Here is a 17,362-nt window from a genome sequence, read left to right on the forward strand (position 1 = left end):
TATATACAAATTTAGGGGCAATTTTGCATTATTATTTTAATGGCATAGGTGGGTAATTCACATGAAGATTAGGGGGTTGCTTTAGATTTTTTTCATAGTGGCGGAGGTGGGTAATTTAGATATATGTTTAAGGGGTTATTTTATTCTATTTTTATAATAGCAGGGGTGAGTAATTTTTTAGAAAAGTTAATGGATCTAATGACTATTATGATTAGAGTAGTCAAATGGATGGCCAGATGTTTCTGATTTTTGTGAGAATTTTTAGGACTTTTCTATTTTTCTAGAGTGTCCACCTAGGATTCTAGGTGGCTTCATGTGGAAGCTTCAAAAAAGCATCCAATTAGTAATAGTAAGATAACGAGAAGCCAAGAACGATCTCAGTTCTTAATGGCGACAAGTGAGCCAGGATGGAATTCAGTCCGGTACTGTGGAATAAGGGAATGGGAGAACAGCCGGATCAGGAGGAGCCAGAGCCCATAGGGCCGGGATCACGAGGAAACGGCGGGTGGCGGCTGTCCGATCCGACGTCAACTCCACGCGGCAATGGCGTGGACCGCACGCCCGCGTCCTCCTCCGTCCCGTCCTCCTCCCCGCGACCGCGATTGCTGAGTAGTGGACGCCCCCATCGGCGCGCATGCAAGAATCCGGCGCTCGCCGTCGCCGGTACGGGAGGACCGCCTTTCGGTTGCAGGCAGGCTAGCTGCAGCTTTCTTCGGTTCTTCCAGCCCCCCCCCCCCCCCCCCAGCCCTGGCGACGTCGCCGGCCAAAAGGAGGAGAGAGAAGGCCAGCATAGTTACAACGAGTAGCTCGGGATGCGTGTTTGTGAGGAGAGCTGCATTGGGGAGTGCTCTCGCCTAGCGAGACATGCATCGCTAGCGACTTCTATTCACAGATAAAAATAGTATTTAGCTGGCGACATCGACCTCCGTTGGAGGAGGCCTTTTAAAATCGGCATGTCGATCATCACCTGTTAAACCTCCGCTTTACAAGTGTATCACCATAGTTTATACGGCTGCAAATTGCATGTCCCGTCTCCACCCTACCTTTTGTCCTGTAGCCTTTCGGTTCTTGTCCCTGGCTGCTTGGGACGACGCTGCCGGGGCTGCTACTCTGATAGGGAATCATATACTGTACACATACATACAGGGCGGAGCCGGAAATTTATTTTTTTTATTATTAGGGAGGCCAACCATACTAATTTATATAAAAATTTAATCAAAATTCAAATGTTCAATGTAAATTTGGGAATCATAGGGGGCCAGGCCCCTGCCCGCCCCCTGTCTCCCCCCCTTTATACATATGGATCCGTTGGGCTTCAGGCTTCTGGAACAAGTGGGAGAATGAGCTCGCTCGCAACGGGACGAACGGGCGGTGGCGGCTTTGGCCTATTCCGGATGGGGAAATGGCGGTTGGTCAAGCGCGCGTGGAGTGGGGGTTGATCGTGTAGGAATATGGGGTAGAAAAACAAAATTTTCTACCGCATAAACCAGGATTACTGCAGTTATAGATCACGGGATTACCACTAGACGCGCGGTTGCGGAACTTCTGTAGCGCGTCGGTGTAGTGTAGATGGAAGCCGGTAGTGCAGTTGCGTGAACCACCTCACGAACGGCTCGTCCTTGTGCAGCAAACGCAGCACCTCCACGAAGTCCACACGTACGGGAAGAAGCTTCGCACTCCGGATTGCTAGATCCGCGAGAACGAACGAGGGCCGTTGCACGAGGAGGAACAAGGAAGATGTGCTACTGTAGCGTGCCGCTACTGTTCATGGTACTGTTCATCGCGCCCTCCTTAGGTGGGCTGCCTTGGTCCCCACCTTGGGCGCCCCCCTTTTGGCCTAAAAGGCTCATTAGTGCACCTAAGCCTAGTCTAATTCGAATCTAATCCTTATCAGGCTTCTTTCCCTTAAGTGTGTGACCCTATGGGCTCACATACGAATAGACATGGCCCGAGTACTCTTACTCGGCCCAATAGTAGACAGTGGCCTCTAGCAAGACATGTCAACTCCTATACGCACACAAAGATCATATCAGACGAGCCGCCACAATATCATATACATGTTGTTCCCTTTGCCTCACGATATTTGGTCTATCTTGAAGCGACCACTCTTTCTCGATCCAGTGATTCGGAATCCTTGGTTAACTCTTAACCCTAGCATGGCCATGCATTTCCTGATCCGAATCACTCGAGGGGCCCAGAGATATCTCTCTCTTGTAGAGAGGGGCAAATCCCGTCTTGACCGACCATGTCTCACAACATGCTTCTTGACAGACCCGAAAACCACCTTTATAACTACCCAGTTACGGTGCAGCGTTTGATGGCTCATAAGTAAGTCGGTTCACATCTTGAGTACATACGATGATCTCAGATCTTAGGACACAGCGTACATATTGTGTAATGAGAAGTCATCATCTCGTGTTGGGTCAGTTCAATCTCATGTCTCACATGAGCCCACATTATTAGTCTGACATCCTCATGTTCATGACTTGTGAAACGTAGTCAATCAACTAATACATGTGCTAGTCTAATATTCATGTGTGTCCTTACATGAACTCTGACTAGGAACACTTTAGAATATCCATACAAGTAAAGAGTTTCACAAATACTTCACATAAGTATTAATCAATACAAGTTGTCATCCATGGATATTCAAGAAATACTTTATTAATCATGAATACAAGGAAATATGATTGTCTACAACGCATGTTTCCAACAGATCGTTCATCGAGCTCCATGCAGCAGGTCAGCCTGGTGGCCACCATTCTTTAGTCGAGGTTAGCTTTCACATGGCCTGGTGGCTACATTCTTTATCTAGGTTTGTTTGTTGGAAACCAAAACAAAACACGTCCAGTCGCTGCGAACCAAGGAAATTGTAGGACCTCGGCTGGCCGGTCGAGCATGGATAGCTGCGGGGAAGAAGCATCGGCGCGTCGCCGTGGCACCATAACATCGAGCCAGGTACGTCACCGGATCGGTTCTCTCGGGAGGAGAATGTCGAGAAAAGGACCTGCGTAATGGAATAATGGATCGGAATGGTTGCTGGATTGGTCCTTTGGCTAATCTGCGAAAATAATAAAAGCGGCGAGAAAAGATGGGCTTGGCTTTTCTCTTGACAGGCTGAGGGGAATGTTCCTTTGCGGTGGAAAGGAAGTTTGATTTTCTTGACTCGATCGTGAACGTGCGCGCGCGCGCAGATCAGGAATTCAGGATGGTGCCAACATATAGCTTTATCTAGCTAGGTCATAGCAAAAGCAGTTGCCACACCCTGCTATCTTTTCCAGAAACGAGCGCGTGCTAGCTGAACGTCTCCACCGCCGGTCAGCGGCCAGTGGCGATATCTGAATGCAGCACTAGATGTTTATGTTTACAGAACAAAGTTTCCTTCATATGCGTACACACGATGGATGATGCAGTCAGCACGATCACTCCCGGACCACTTGACTGCCGCCAGGTGCCTGCTCGTTTTTATTTACTTGTCTAATAAACCGCAAATTCTAGCCGCATTCTAACAGAAGAAAATGTTACCCGCGACTGGCCAGTGGAGGAGATTAGGAGAATTTTGGTTCTCACCATTATATTATACTATCTGTGTCCAAGCTAGCTTAAGCTAGTCTCCATGGGATGGAATGGATTCTCCATCAGCAGGCAGAAAAAAAGTTGCTCCCTACACATCAGATTGGTCCTGGTTGGTCGAGCAGCGGGGCAGGCGAAGCGAGCACCCGACAGCAAGCTCCAAGTTTCAACGCCGGGTCCTCCACTGTCGCTATCGTGACCTCACGGCCTCCACTCCCGAATATACAAGCAATATGTTGCCCGTCGATGGAATTGGACGGCGTCGTCTTCGTCCGGCGGGCGGGCAGGAGGAGCAAAACCGAATAAGAAATGGGCGCTGCCCACTGCCCAGCCCGGGGGGTCAAATCGAATCCGCCGCGTATCCGACCGACCCAACTCGTTCGCGTCGCGCGTCGCATCGCATCTGCGACGACCATTTGGCAATTGACACTGGAGGGGCACACGTCACGACAGTGGTCAGGGCCTCAGGGGTGTGCACGTTCCGAGCCACGGCCAGCGAGCATACTCCGGCGTGCCCTGTACGTGCAGTGCAGCGCTCCCTCACCGGCGTGTAGCTTTGGGTCACGGCGGAACACGTACCGAGAAGATTTGACGGCGGACGTAGCTTCGGCCGATGGCAGCCGGCCGTTCGCACATCCGACGCCAGGATCTCAGTGGACGCGCCGGCGGCCGGCCAACCACGCGACGCGCGCGAAGCGCCTGGCCAACCTTTCCCTGTTCCGCACTGCCATCGCTCGATCAGGTTCAGGTCAACCGAACCACCCCACGCCCAGCGCGACACCCCTAAAAGCCGACTCGGTACATGCCCTTCGGGCACACGCACGACACTGCCGGAGTGCCGGGCGTGGTGGGTGGCCGCGCCCGCGCGCGACGGCGGGCCGGGGCCTAGGTCTGTTTGTCCTCGCGCGACGCGGGGGGTGCTCTGCTGCACCCACCGACTGCTGACCTCGCCGGAGTCCTCTCCCGTCTCGTCTCCGTGCGGTTGGGGGTGGGGACGATAGGTCAAGCCTAATGGAGCCGCGGTGGAGGTCGCTGTCGTAGGCTCGTAGCTAGGGCGGGGGCTCGGCGCGGCGCCGGAACCTGGCGCCTCCGCTCCGGTCCAGGGCGCTCCAGGTGCGGGGCGCTGCGCCGCGCGGGGGCCCCGCGATGCATCCGCCCCGCCGGTCTCCACTACTGTGGGCGCGGCCCCCGCGCTGTCGTGGTCTCGGCTTCCGCTCCTTTTGTTTTGTCTCGGTTCGCGGCCGGGAATTCCCGTGCGTCACTCGGCGAGCGACACCGCCCGGGCCGTGCAGCAGCGCGGCTGGGCACGTGGAATGGGAGTTTCCTCCTAGATACGCCATGTCGCCATGGCAGGCGTACCAGCGCGCCTACCAGTCGGCAGGAAGAGAGGGATCACGCAGGGTGAGGCCAGGGCGTTACTCCAGTAGCACAAATAGTACAAACTTTGACTAATAATTAGAGATATTAAATAAAGACAGTTTGCAAAATTAATTTTATAACCCCTGCACTACTTCGCGAGACGAATCTAATAAGACATTTGAACGCACGATTAGAAGTTAGTTACTGTGGCATCAATATAGCCAATCATCGATTAATTACCGTCATTAGATTCGTTGCGAAAAGTTACACCCATCCGTAAAAAAAGTTTTACAAAAAAATTTCGTTTAGTGCTTCATCAAGCACAAAAGCTACCAGTACCAAGTTCAATGTTCAGCTCATGATGAGCAAGATCTAAACGACAACAAATTAAAATAGCAAAGTACTTTTTTTCCCGGCGCTGCTGCAAGCTCTCGGTACTGCCACCAGGAGCCCCACGCCATGCTTGCTGCTGTGGCCCTGGGAAATCGCGAGCAACCTTGAGGCCAGCGCGCCCCCTCTGCTCGCGCCCCTCCCGCTCGCGAGGCACCCGGAGCGCCACCGCTCATTGCCCCCTGCATGCCCTGTCCTGCCTCGCCGCCACCGCTCATTGCCCCCTGCGTGCCCTGTCCTGCCTCGCCGTGCGATAGTGGTCCTGCAGTTCAGGGATGGGCTCGTGAGGCCACGAAAATAGCCGCGTGCCCGCTCCAGTGCTACTGCAGCTGCAGGCGGGCGCGGCGAGGGGTGGAGCAGCAGGGCCGGAGGTGGGTGCGCGTGCTCGAGAGAGGCGGGGCGGAACGAGGAACGACCGAGACGGGGATGGGGCTCGCTCGACGGCTCGAGTGGTCGAGGCGTCGAGCCTCGGATGCCCCGCCGCTAGATTGGTGGTCGGATGGGAGGGAAAGGGATTAGGTTAGGATTTGGGGATGGCCGGATGGCGTGGGGCTTTATACGATTTAAATTGGGCTGGGCCGATTGGATTGTTTGGGCTAAAGTATGACCCAATTTTAATATTGGACTGGGTAAAAAAACCCATGGGTTTACGGGTTCGGGTTCTGCGTTCCCAAACCCATGCCCGCGAACCCGATGGGTCTAACTTTTAACCCATTAGCAAACCTGCGGGTCGAGAAATTGACCCAAACCCATGCCCTAATAGAGCAAAAACTCATCGGGTTTCGGGTACCCGTTGCCAACCCTAGTCTGGACCTATTTATTCCTCACGTGATGAATTGATTAATGTCGCCGTGCAAATGGAAACACATTTTTTTAGGGGGAAACGGAAACAGATTTGGACGGCTAAAAAGAAAAGATTTTGGAAAAATAAAAGAGCAGATTGTGGAAGCCCAACTCTGACTGCGCAAACCCGCCACACAGACGGGCGAGCTCGGCCGACCACACACACAGAGGCTTTGGTGAGAGCTGGCCCGCGCACACTCATATTAGCCCGGCCCACATTTTCAGCCCACTCGACGGGTAAATGGGCCGCACGCTCCTTCGTCCTGCCGCCCAACTGCAGCGCTGCATCATCGTCGCTTCCTAAGAGCATCTCCAGCAACAAACCCTAAATCAGACCCTCAATTCCAATATATAATAGAGGGCTCCCTAGAGACCCCTAGGAATGGAGGGTGGAGGAGGAATTTTGGAGACCTCCCCAAAATAGAGGGTGAAATAAAGGGTCTGTTGGAGTGCAATTTTTTTAGCTTAGCCCTCTAAATTTGGGATAGGAGGCTGTTTAGAGGATCTGCTGGAGTTGTTCTAACCCTTTCTCCTTCCACTCCTTCAAAAAGAAAAAACCTTTCTCCTTCCTGATTCTGAAGCAGACAACCAGATATGAATCCGATCCTTAAAAAAAATATGGCCCACATTTTGCAGGGCTGGAAGTGGAAATGGAAAATCTCGTCCACCAGGGCTCGTTTTTTCAGGAAAAAGGGTGAGCACTTATACTTCTTTTTTTTCATCTATTATTATACTATAAAAGTTGAAAGAATTGAATACAATTGTCACAAAATCTCTCTTTAAGGCCCACATGTAAGGTTCGGATGGTTGACAGCACCGGATTCTGCCCAAAATTAAAGTTTTTTGTCACCAAGCCAATCTACACCCACCCCTCTATATCCACCTGGTTTTTTTGGCTCCCTCTTGCCTAATGATTTTGTTTTGTTTTGGAAAGAATTGGCATGCGGCCATCATGTTTCCATGTTTGTTAGAAGCGGCGGGTATGTTTCCAACATTAGCGTAGGTTTCCATTCTTGTGTTTTTGTTTTGTTTTGGAAAGATCGGTATGCAGCCATCATGTTTCTATGTTTGCTATATGTTTCCAACATTAACGAAGGTTTCCATCTTTGGAATCAAACCTTCTACTTCATGTTTCCATCCTTGGAATCAAACCTTCTGCATCCTGGTCCTCATCGCGGGGGACACCGTGCTCGGTCGCGTCCTGGAGACGCTGGAGCACGCCGTGGTGCCGGCATCCCGGAGCGAGCCCGGCTTCGCGTTCCTGCGCCTGCTGCAGAGGCTGCTCGGCGCGCTGCCGCTGGTGCACGTGGACTACGCCTGTGACGCGCTCCATCCTCTGCGCGAACCGCCCCTCCGTCGCCGGCCGGTTCCTCTGCGCTGCCGCTTACTCGACCATCCACGACATCGCCGCCCACTTCACCGCGGGTTCCCCCACCTCGACATCTTTAGAGGGTAAGCCCGGCCGTACCCATACCTTGGTCGTCTCCGGCGGCGGCGAGATGAATCATTAGCATAGGTTTCCATCCTTGTTTCCATGGGCTCGCCGTCGCCACCGCATTTGCATCGTTCCTTGGTCGACGTCGGGGTAGATGGGCCGGAGCCGCCTCCCGCAGGCTGCAGGTCTTTGCTTGGTTCGGTCGGCAGCGCCACTTCGCCGTCGCGCACGTGATGCACGTCGCGCCCGCCGCGGCCGGGCAGGAGCCGCCGGACCGAACCGAGTAACCGACAGGAGGAACAGGACGCGACCTCGCGTCGTTGCACCCCTCGCTGATCAGCTCGCCAGTCCAAGAAGAGGAAGGATGCTGGCATCCGATTTGCTTGATCTCAACGACGGAACCTAGGCCTTCCCATGCGTATCCCTCTCATGATCCTTTTCAAACTTTTAAAGTGCTAAAGTGTTCATGTACACTTGCACCAACCTAGCTTTATCATCAATTTGTGGTCTCTGTTAAAAAAATGTGAGGTGTTATAATTTGTTCATAAGTCAAACTTTTTATAAAATCATTCAACCAAAGTTATAGAAATGTGTCCATATCTATAAATACAAAATAAATACAACATGAGACATATTTTATGGTGAATTTAATAATTTTTGTGTGTTGAGAGTTTTATGCAGACGACGACTTGCGACCATGGTGATATAGGACTTCCCACGACATCCGAAACGTTTGAAGCGACCACAGCATGCGACTTAGGTGCTGGACGCGACCACGGTGATCCCACTAGTCGCGGTCGCTTATAGTTCGACAACGGCCCACTATGGTCTCGATGGATCAGCGTCTTCCTCATGGAGATATAACCAATGTACCCAGACAGGGTGTTCATTCTAATAATAAAAGGGCAAGAGTTCATGAAGACGGTGAGTGCCATAATATTCTCTGATGATGCATTTTATTTGCACATTTCTAATAAAAAAAATGTATGTGTGAACTCTTCCGCAAATGATGAATTAAGAAACATAAGGTGTCGAGAAGCTAGAAGAGATCGCTATGCAAATATGCCATTAGATAAGAAGGCAGAACTTAATGCAAGGAAAAGAGAAACTATCATCGAAGGAAGGCGGAGAAGCAATCAGGAGGTTCGCCAGTCGGCAGTGTTGCATGTTTCTGGAAGTGCATGTTTGACGGCCACACCCCAGATAGCAGCCATGCATGTTGCTGGGAATGCAGGTTATAATCAGTTTACAATTATTTTGTATTGGTAGTACTCTTTATTATCTCGTACTCTATACTATAATAGCTACGGCATAATAATATTTTTAAATATAATTATTTCTTAAATATGTGATATTTTGAAATATAATTGTTCTTTAAATACATGCCAGGCACGTGCACATCCACTAGTATGAACAAATGGAGTATATAATTCTGCGTCTGCCTCGTTCCTGGAAGGCGGAATAACCAAAATCGTCCCTCAACTATCGCTCATGGCTCAATTTCACCCCTAAACTATCAAAACGTCCACTTTGATCTCTGAACTATGCAAAGCGGGTCAATTTCATCTCTCTGGTGATATGGCGTGCCACAGTAGACCGTCAAGTTAGCACCCAGTCAGCATATGATGGGAAATACAAGTTGTACCTCCCATAGAACCAGCTAAACTCTAATTGGGAGCTGTGATGGTGGCTGCGATCTGACTGCGAGCGTTTGGGTTTGGAGTATGGCTTGATGCCGTGTGTGTTCAGCACATGGATTAGGGGCAATTTGGACATTTTAACGTGAGTTGCAATCCTAATCTGATGGGGTGCTGACTCGGCGGTCCACGGTGGCACGCCATATCACTAGATGGATAAAATTAATTCGTTTTGCGTAGTTTATGAACTAAAGTGGATGTTTTAATAGTTGAACGAATGATAGTTGAGGGGCTATTCCGCCTTCCGGGAAAGGCCTTGTCGTTTCACTGCCGATAGTTGTTTGCAGCAAGCAGCAACTGCGCTGCACCGAAAACGGAAGCGTCCGAGGAGGACCGAGCTATGCTGCGCGCGCGCGTGCGGCCAGGTCGCCCGCTCCGCTCCTTCGTCACCTTCCCAGCTTTCTCCATCACACTCCAACCCCGTCTCCCGGCTCCATTTCCGCTCCCCACCCGCCACCTCCTCCCCCGCCAGCCGCCAGGCCGCCCGCCTCGCCGCCACGGCGGACGCCCCGCGCCGACCCGCGCATCTCGGAGAACAGGTGAGCCCCTCGCTCTCCCCTCCTCCTGGTTCGGTTGTTTTGTCGCGTCGGGGTCGGGGGCGGCGCCATCGAGCCGGACGCGAGGTCGATTGATGGGGAATTTTAGGGTTTGGTTTGGGTTATTTTTGGGTTCCGCGACGATTTGATTGATATTGCCTGCCCCCCTGATTCGATCTGGATTTTGCAGGTTTTGGGACCCGGCACGATGGTCGGCGTCGGGGTGGAGTCGCCGGCGCCGCCCGCGGCGCGCAGGTTGAGGCCTGGGAGGGTCTCCGCCAAGCGGTCGTGGCCGCCCGGGTGCGGCCGTCTGCCGCCTGCGCCCCCGCCCGAGCCGGCCCCCGCGGCCGCGGCCGGCGATGGGGAGAACGGCGTGGATGGCGGCGCCGGCGTCCTCGGCGGCAGAGCGGGTGAGGCGATCGCCCCCGCCGCCGTTTCGCCTCCGGCCCAGAACGGCTCCCTGCTTCGGCGGCAGGGCTCGGGGGATAAGGGGGAGGAGGCGGTCGGCCCCGCCGCCGTTTCACCCGTGGCCCAGAACGGCGCCCTGCCTCGGCAGCCCGGGATGGATAAGATGGAGGAGGCGGCCGCCCCCACCGCTGCTTCAACTGTGACTCAGAACGGCGACATGCCTCCACAGCAAGGGTCGGATAAGGTGGAGGAGGAGGCTGCCCCCGCTGCTGTTTCACCTGTGGTTCAGAACGGCGGCCTGCCTCAGCAGCAGGGGTCTGATAAGGTCGAGGAAGCTGCCGCTCTAGCTGTGGCGCAGAACGGAGCCCATCATCAGCAGGTGCAAAATAAGGTGGAGGAGCTGGTTGTTCCCGCAGCTGCTTTGCCTGCCGCGTGCAACGGCTCCCGCTCACATGTCATGCCTAAGTTGGGTCCTGAGGGGGCAGGGGAGGATGGAGACAAGGGGGAGAATGGAGCGTTACAATTGCTGGGTGATGAAGGTGTGCTGTCGTTGGATGTTCAGGAGGGGAGCAGGGTGTTGGAGGTGGCTGCGCAACCGGTAAAAGTACTGGAGAGTTGTGGCATTGTTAGTGCTGCTAGTTCTGTACAGAACAGGGGTGAGGATGTTGTTTTTTTGGCACTCAAGGAGCAGGAAGATGGTGGCAGCGCCAAGGTGGGGAGGGAGGAGGTTGCTGCTGATGGGGATGCCATGGAGATGGGAAACAGAACAGGTGGTTGTGATTTAGAGACGAAGGAAAATGGAGTTGCAGGAAGTAGAGCAAAGAGATGGTTGACGTCTGTTGTGAATCCACCACCCAAGAATAGGGTGGTCTCAGCCGTACGCAGATTTCCACCTGGTTGTGGAAGGACTACCGTTACTACCAAAGGCAGTGGAGTTTTGGAGGCCTCACCCGTAAGGACATTTCCTTCTAGCTGTGGGAGGGCTGCTGTTACCACCACAGACAGTAGAGTTTTAGAGGTCTCACCCATACGGACATTTCCTCCTGGCTGTGGAAGGTCTGCTGTTACTATTACAGACAGTGGAGATCAAGAGGGTTTGCCGTTAGAAGCCACTCATGTCTCTAGCAGTGACGCCATGGTGGCAGTTCCAGTTTTAGGTGGGGCTGCTGCTTCAACATTAGCACAAGAGGCCTCTAATGAGAAAATGGAAGGCAAGAGAATGGTGGATGAAGGTCATGGCTGGACTCATGATAGGGTCCAAATTCTAGATGATTTTGTTGGTACTGAACAAGATGGTGACCTGCAGCTAAATGTTGTTGCAAAAGCTACACTGAAGAATAATTCCAATGAGAAGATGAAGGGGACACACTCACCACGTGAAGGGAAGCATGTAGCACGAGTAGTGGTGGATGATAAGATGAAAAATAAACTTGAAGGAAGCTTCAATAGAAGTACTCTTAGGACACCTTTGAGTGATCCCGTTGCTGCAAAGACAAAAAGAAAGAGTTTGGAGAGTGACGAGACAACTGTGGCATTGCTTTGTGATGCAAAGGCCTCTATGGCAGAGAAGATGCAAAGTAAGATTTTGAGCACTAAAAAAGAAGTGACATGCTCAAATGTGAATATGAGGCAAAATAAGGTAGCTCGTAAGCTGAAGGGTGATGGTATAGGCAAGGACAACTTATATAGGTCCGATAGGGAGTCCAAGTTTGGAAAACAGGTTGGAACCAGTCAAAGTGATGGTCTGAAACTTGTGCCTGACCAACTAATTGTTCAAGCATTGATGGCTCCTGACAGATGCCCTTGGTCACGTGGAAGAAAGTCTGTCGCTAGGGCTTCCAAGTCTCTTCCTCGTACGAACAAGCTTAAGGGAAAAGATTCTACTCCAAGAAGATTATTGATGGGAAAAGTGCCCTCCAGTGAAGCGATCAACGATGAGATAATAGAGCAAAATAACAATTCTAACCTGAAAGATGATGACAACTCCAAGGCGCTAGTCATGTATGGAGAAAAGCAACAAATGGAGGACAATGACAATTCTAACATGGAAGATGATGACAACTCCAAGGCGCTAGTCGTGTATGGAGAAAAGCGAGAAATATGTGTCACAGTTCCTCCATCTGTTCCTTTTGGGTCACACCATATGCAACTTGGGGACCATGATATGGATGCTCGAAGCAAAGTTAGGAAGTTGCTCCAATTGTTTCAGGCAATATGTCGAAAGCTTATGCAAGCTGAGGAACAAGGTATTCGCAGTATTGCGAGGATTGACTTAGAAGCAATGAATGCTTTAAAGAAAGACCCTATCTATAGAAAGCTTGGGGCCATTGTGGGAAATGTTCCTGGTGTTGAAATTGGCGATGAATTTCATTTTAGAGTTGAATTGTCGATGGTTGGTCTCCATCGCCCGAATCAAGCAGGTATTGACACTTCTAAGGTGAATGGCGTTCTAGTTGCTACAAGTATTGTTGCCTCTGGAGGCTATCCTGATGAGCTATCAAGCTCAGATGAACTAATATACACTGGCTCCGGAGGAAAGGCCGGCGGCAATAAAGATGCAGACGATCAAAAGCTGGAACGGGGTAATCTTGCTTTGAAGAATTGCATAGAAACCAAGACCCCGGTTCGAGTGATTCATGGGTTCAAAGGTCAAAGTAAAAGCAAATTTGGTCCATCTAGAGCCAAGCAAACGTCGACTTTTATTTATGATGGGTTGTACGAGGTGGTGGAATGTTGGAAAGAAGGCCCGAAAGGTGAGATGGTCTTCAAGTACAAGCTACGGAGGATCGCAGGACAACCAGAATTAGCCCTTCACACAGTCAAGGCGACGAGGAAATCCAAAGTTCGTGAAGGTCTTTGTTTGCCTGATATATCTCAGGGAAGCGAGAGGATACCCATATGTGTCATTAACACAATTGATGACATGAGGCCAGCGCCATTTAAATACATCACCAAGGTCATATATCCAACTTGGTATGAAAAAGAGCCTCCAGCGGGTTGTGACTGCACAAACGGCTGCTCAGACTCTATTAGATGTGCGTGTGTAGTGAAGAATGGAGGGGAAATCCCATTCAACTTCAATGGTGCGATCGTCGAGGCCAGGCCTCTCATATACGAGTGTGGTCCATCATGCAGGTAGGGCTGTGCACAAACTTAACTAATGCAAAAATAACTGTCAACCTGACAGAATGTTTTTTTGTTGTTATTTAGTTCTGCTACATTTTGGAAGTTGCCATATTTAAATTATAGACCAGGAGAAATTTTCCTTTCCTCTTCAAACTTATATATGATGTCACATTAACTTTGACTGTTGGTTTTAGATCCAGATGACAGTGAGACATTTTAGGGAACATTAGAAACAGCAGAAGATTGTGGCATACTTGCATATTGATAATTGGCCCACATGATTTTGACAGCAAGCAAACATATTGATTCATACCAGACAATTAGCTTAAAACTGAGCTGATAATCCAACTTCTTATGCAAGTTTGCTAACCAATTTTTCACCACTACTTGTAGGTGCCCGCCATCATGCCACAATAGGGTCAGTCAGCATGGTATCAAAATTCCACTAGAAATTTTCAAGACCGGTAAGACAGGTTGGGGTGTAAGATCCCTCAGTTCTATATCTTCAGGCAGTTTCATATGCAAATATACTGGTGAGCTCTTGGAAGATAAAGAAGCTGAAAAGACACAGAATGACGAGTATCTATTTGATATTGGTAGTAACTACCATGATGAAGAACTTTGGGAGGGACTAAAATCAGTGGTTGGTGTACAATCTTCTACCTCGACCTCTGAGACAATGGAAGGCTTCACAATAGATGCAGCTGAGTGCGGTAATGTGGGAAGATTCATCAACCATAGTTGTTCACCAAACCTCTATGCCCAAAATGTTCTCTGGGACCATGATGACATGAGGATGCCGCATGTTATGTTTTTTGCTATTGAGAATATCCCGCCACTACAGGAGCTGACCTACCATTATAATTATAAAGTAGGTGAGGTCCATGACAAGAATGGAAATGAGAAGGTTAAAAATTGCTACTGCGGTGCTTCTGATTGCTGTGGCAGGCTCTACTAGGACATTTGACTGCTGTTACTTTTCGTGGCAAAGACTTCTGCCATGCAATTGCTGTACCCTCTTATTCTTCAGTTCATCTTGTACTTGTCTGCATTCTAATGTTTACACTTATCCAACATATAAAAAATGTGATCAGATTTTGAAGAGATTGAGCAGCATTTGCTCTTGTTATCATCTTGTAGAGGACATTCCGGTCCGTGTGACTGATTCAAAATTTGAAAGGAGTTTGCATGGAGCTTCTTTTTGTGATGTTTTTTTCTTCTTTTGGGCGGAATAAAGCATGCTGTTGTCAGTTGAAATATTCAATAACATGAATGTGCAAGGTAGAAATGTTCAACTATGGCTCAGGGATGCGGCATTGAGGATGGAAGAGAGGATGGTTGGACCAGGAGGGGTCACTCAGGAGTCTCAGGACATTGTGGAGAACATCCACTGGAAATGGTAGGTGGATGAGGTGGTCAAGTTAATGTTTGAAGGCCCTCCAAGCTGAACATGAAGGCAACTCATGGTTTACTAGAGGTACCTAATTTTATGTTTAATGTTTATCCGCAATTTTCTTAAATTCAATGAAAACTGATTAGCATTTGTGTGCTTACTTTATCGATCAGGACAGGACTTAAATGCGTTGTATAGGGGAAGATCGGTTGTGTTGCGTAAAGGGAATAACCTTCAATGCGTGCAGTCATATTCTAAATTTACAGCAACTGATCAAATAGTTCTGTGCCAAGCCATGGAGGCCACAATTGCAGAAGTCACGAAGTGCTCAACGTCCAATGACAATTTCTCCCAAAAACTACAAGCCACAAAAAGGTTTGGTTTTGATAGCACGGTACAAGGATTGGTCTGGTTGAACTGTTGAAGTCCTATCCCTGATGATGCTGGCTTGCGTCCAGGACTACAAACCACCATCTAGGCTACTTCACTACAAGATTACTGGCACTCTAAGAGAAGGAAATAACAGGTCTGCATAGATTTGCAAGGCAAGCTGCTCGTTTCTACCAATTACTCCCTCTGTTTTTTACAATGCGTATTTCATTTAATTAGGAGTTTAGGACAAGGCTCTGACTAACAATTACTCCATTAATTTTTCATTTTTGGGATACGAAAATATAACCATATGTATTTTCAATACGAATCTAATGATATCAAGTCTGTATCTGATTTTTCTTATACTGTCTTGCTATACACCTTTTCTAGGTTATCATCATCAGGTACATGTGAAGGCTGCCAAGGAAAAAGAGTGTGTAAACTCTTTCGTTTTGCTCCTATGGAATGAAACGAGGGGCGAGGCCCTTTTCTCTAAAAAAAAAGAGTGTAAAGTTACTTCAAACGGTTGACGTTGACCCGTTGTGGGATGATGATTATGCAAATGCTAGGCAAATATGATGACAAAAGGAACAATAACTGAGTTTGCAGAAGAAATCTCCAACCTCGAGGAACATGGAAAATGCCTTTTCTACTCGCGAGATCTTTGTCATAGCTTATGTTTCTTGAGATATTTACACCCCCCCCCTTTTTTTTTGACTTGCAACTGAAAGTTGATAGAAGCTGCTTTCTTTCCAGGATGAAGGGGAGGAGGCTTATCTACAAACTTACAGCAGCAATTTTGAATAAGATGCTAATGACGATTACAATAATTACATTGAATCAGTGCAGTTTTCATGAGGAGAAGAGAAGCCAAAATGTATATTAAATCTCACTAAATGGATGCTATATATTGCTGCGCTGAGCCGCTGATCAATATGTTGGTGAGCTCAGTGGATTACGATTCAGGCAAGACCAAAGAATGGGGAGAATACAGCAAGAGTACAAGACACGAGTGGCATCGAGTGAGTCTCAGAAATTTATCAGTCCAAAAAAAAAAATTATGGTACCTGGCTGAACGTTATAGAACGCTTGGCTGTTCCTCATCTTCCTTCTCAACGCCACGAGAATCTTGTTTGTTTCGTACTGGAAGGAACCCCTTGTTGGCCCATTTCGTGTCACTACAAATTTTACCCCCATCCCCGGCCCAGCATTTTCACCTGGCCTGTCGGGCTGTCCCGCTACCATTTGGGCTGATTGCATCTTTGCGACACCACCTGTGCTCCAGCCATCGGCATCTCGCGTTCGTCCTCGCCAAATCCAACACGAACGGCATCGCGATCGCCGTAACTGTTCCCGGAGGCGCACAGCACAGGATGGCTACTTGCCAACACCTAGCTAGCTCGAACGCAGCGAGCGGCATGAGAAAGCTCCGTGCTCCGGCACGCATCGCGGAGGGTGGAGCTCAGCATGCAGAGGTTGGCTTGCCACGACAACCACCGCGACACGGACCGCAACGCCGGAGCGAGCGAGCGACCGGCGCCGGCGGCACACGCCGTTCGTTCGCGTCCCTCTCGTGCGGCCTGGCCCCTCGGCGTCGGGCGCTTCTGGCTTTACCGTGTTAGGACTCGCTACCCCACCAGAGGTACACTACATGGCCTTGAAATAGGGACGTCAAGTGGCGTACGTACGTACGTCCAAGCCCGAGCGTGGCGCACACAGTGTCCGTGCTGTTGCCCCCGCAACGGCAATTCGTTCCCTACCGGATCGAGGACGGTGGGCGGGCGCGGGCGACGGCTGAGGCATCGAGAGCTCCACGCGTCCCCCCCGCGGCCGGATTTGGATGGATGCCTGCCCCGATCGCGCCACCCGCCGCATGATTAGGCCCCTTTCATTGCGCCCCGACGGGACGGGCTGACGCGCGACGTTTCCTTTTATCTTTCTTTTTTCTCTCCTCCCGGGGGAGCCGGGCCCATCACAGTGATGCGCGACCTTCTTCTTCGGCCCCCGTCCGCGTCATCTCGTCTGTGGTGTGTTGTTGTCGACCGTACCGGCGGCTTTTCCTGCGCCGCTGGCCCGCGTGACCGGACGAGCAGGCAGGCCCATATATAGTTGCGCCGCGGCGGATCAGAACACTCTCTCTTACCGCTGCTACTTACCGAGAGGATGATCTGGTACGGTCGAGCTTATCCTTAACCACGCTTTGCACTAGCAATGTCCTGGCACCACGAAA

At 50.3% G+C, this 17,362-nt stretch overlaps 1 protein-coding gene across 1 annotated transcript; it reads left to right on the forward strand.

Annotated features, from left to right (window-relative positions):
- Positions 1-9,572: 9,572 nt before the first annotated feature.
- On the forward strand, positions 9,573-14,569 carry LOC120683361. Its single transcript, XM_039965435.1, has 3 exons — positions 9,573-9,836; positions 10,024-13,376; positions 13,761-14,569. The coding sequence occupies exons 2-3, from the start codon at positions 10,042-10,044 to the stop codon at positions 14,323-14,325; spliced, it is 3,900 nt and encodes a 1,299-aa protein (XP_039821369.1). The 5' UTR covers positions 9,573-9,836; positions 10,024-10,041; the 3' UTR covers positions 14,326-14,569.
- Positions 14,570-17,362: the final 2,793 nt, after the last annotated feature.

Source organism: Panicum virgatum, chromosome 7N, assembly GCF_016808335.1.
Source record: "Panicum virgatum strain AP13 chromosome 7N, P.virgatum_v5, whole genome shotgun sequence".
Lineage (NCBI taxonomy): Eukaryota > Viridiplantae > Streptophyta > Magnoliopsida > Poales > Poaceae > Panicum > Panicum virgatum.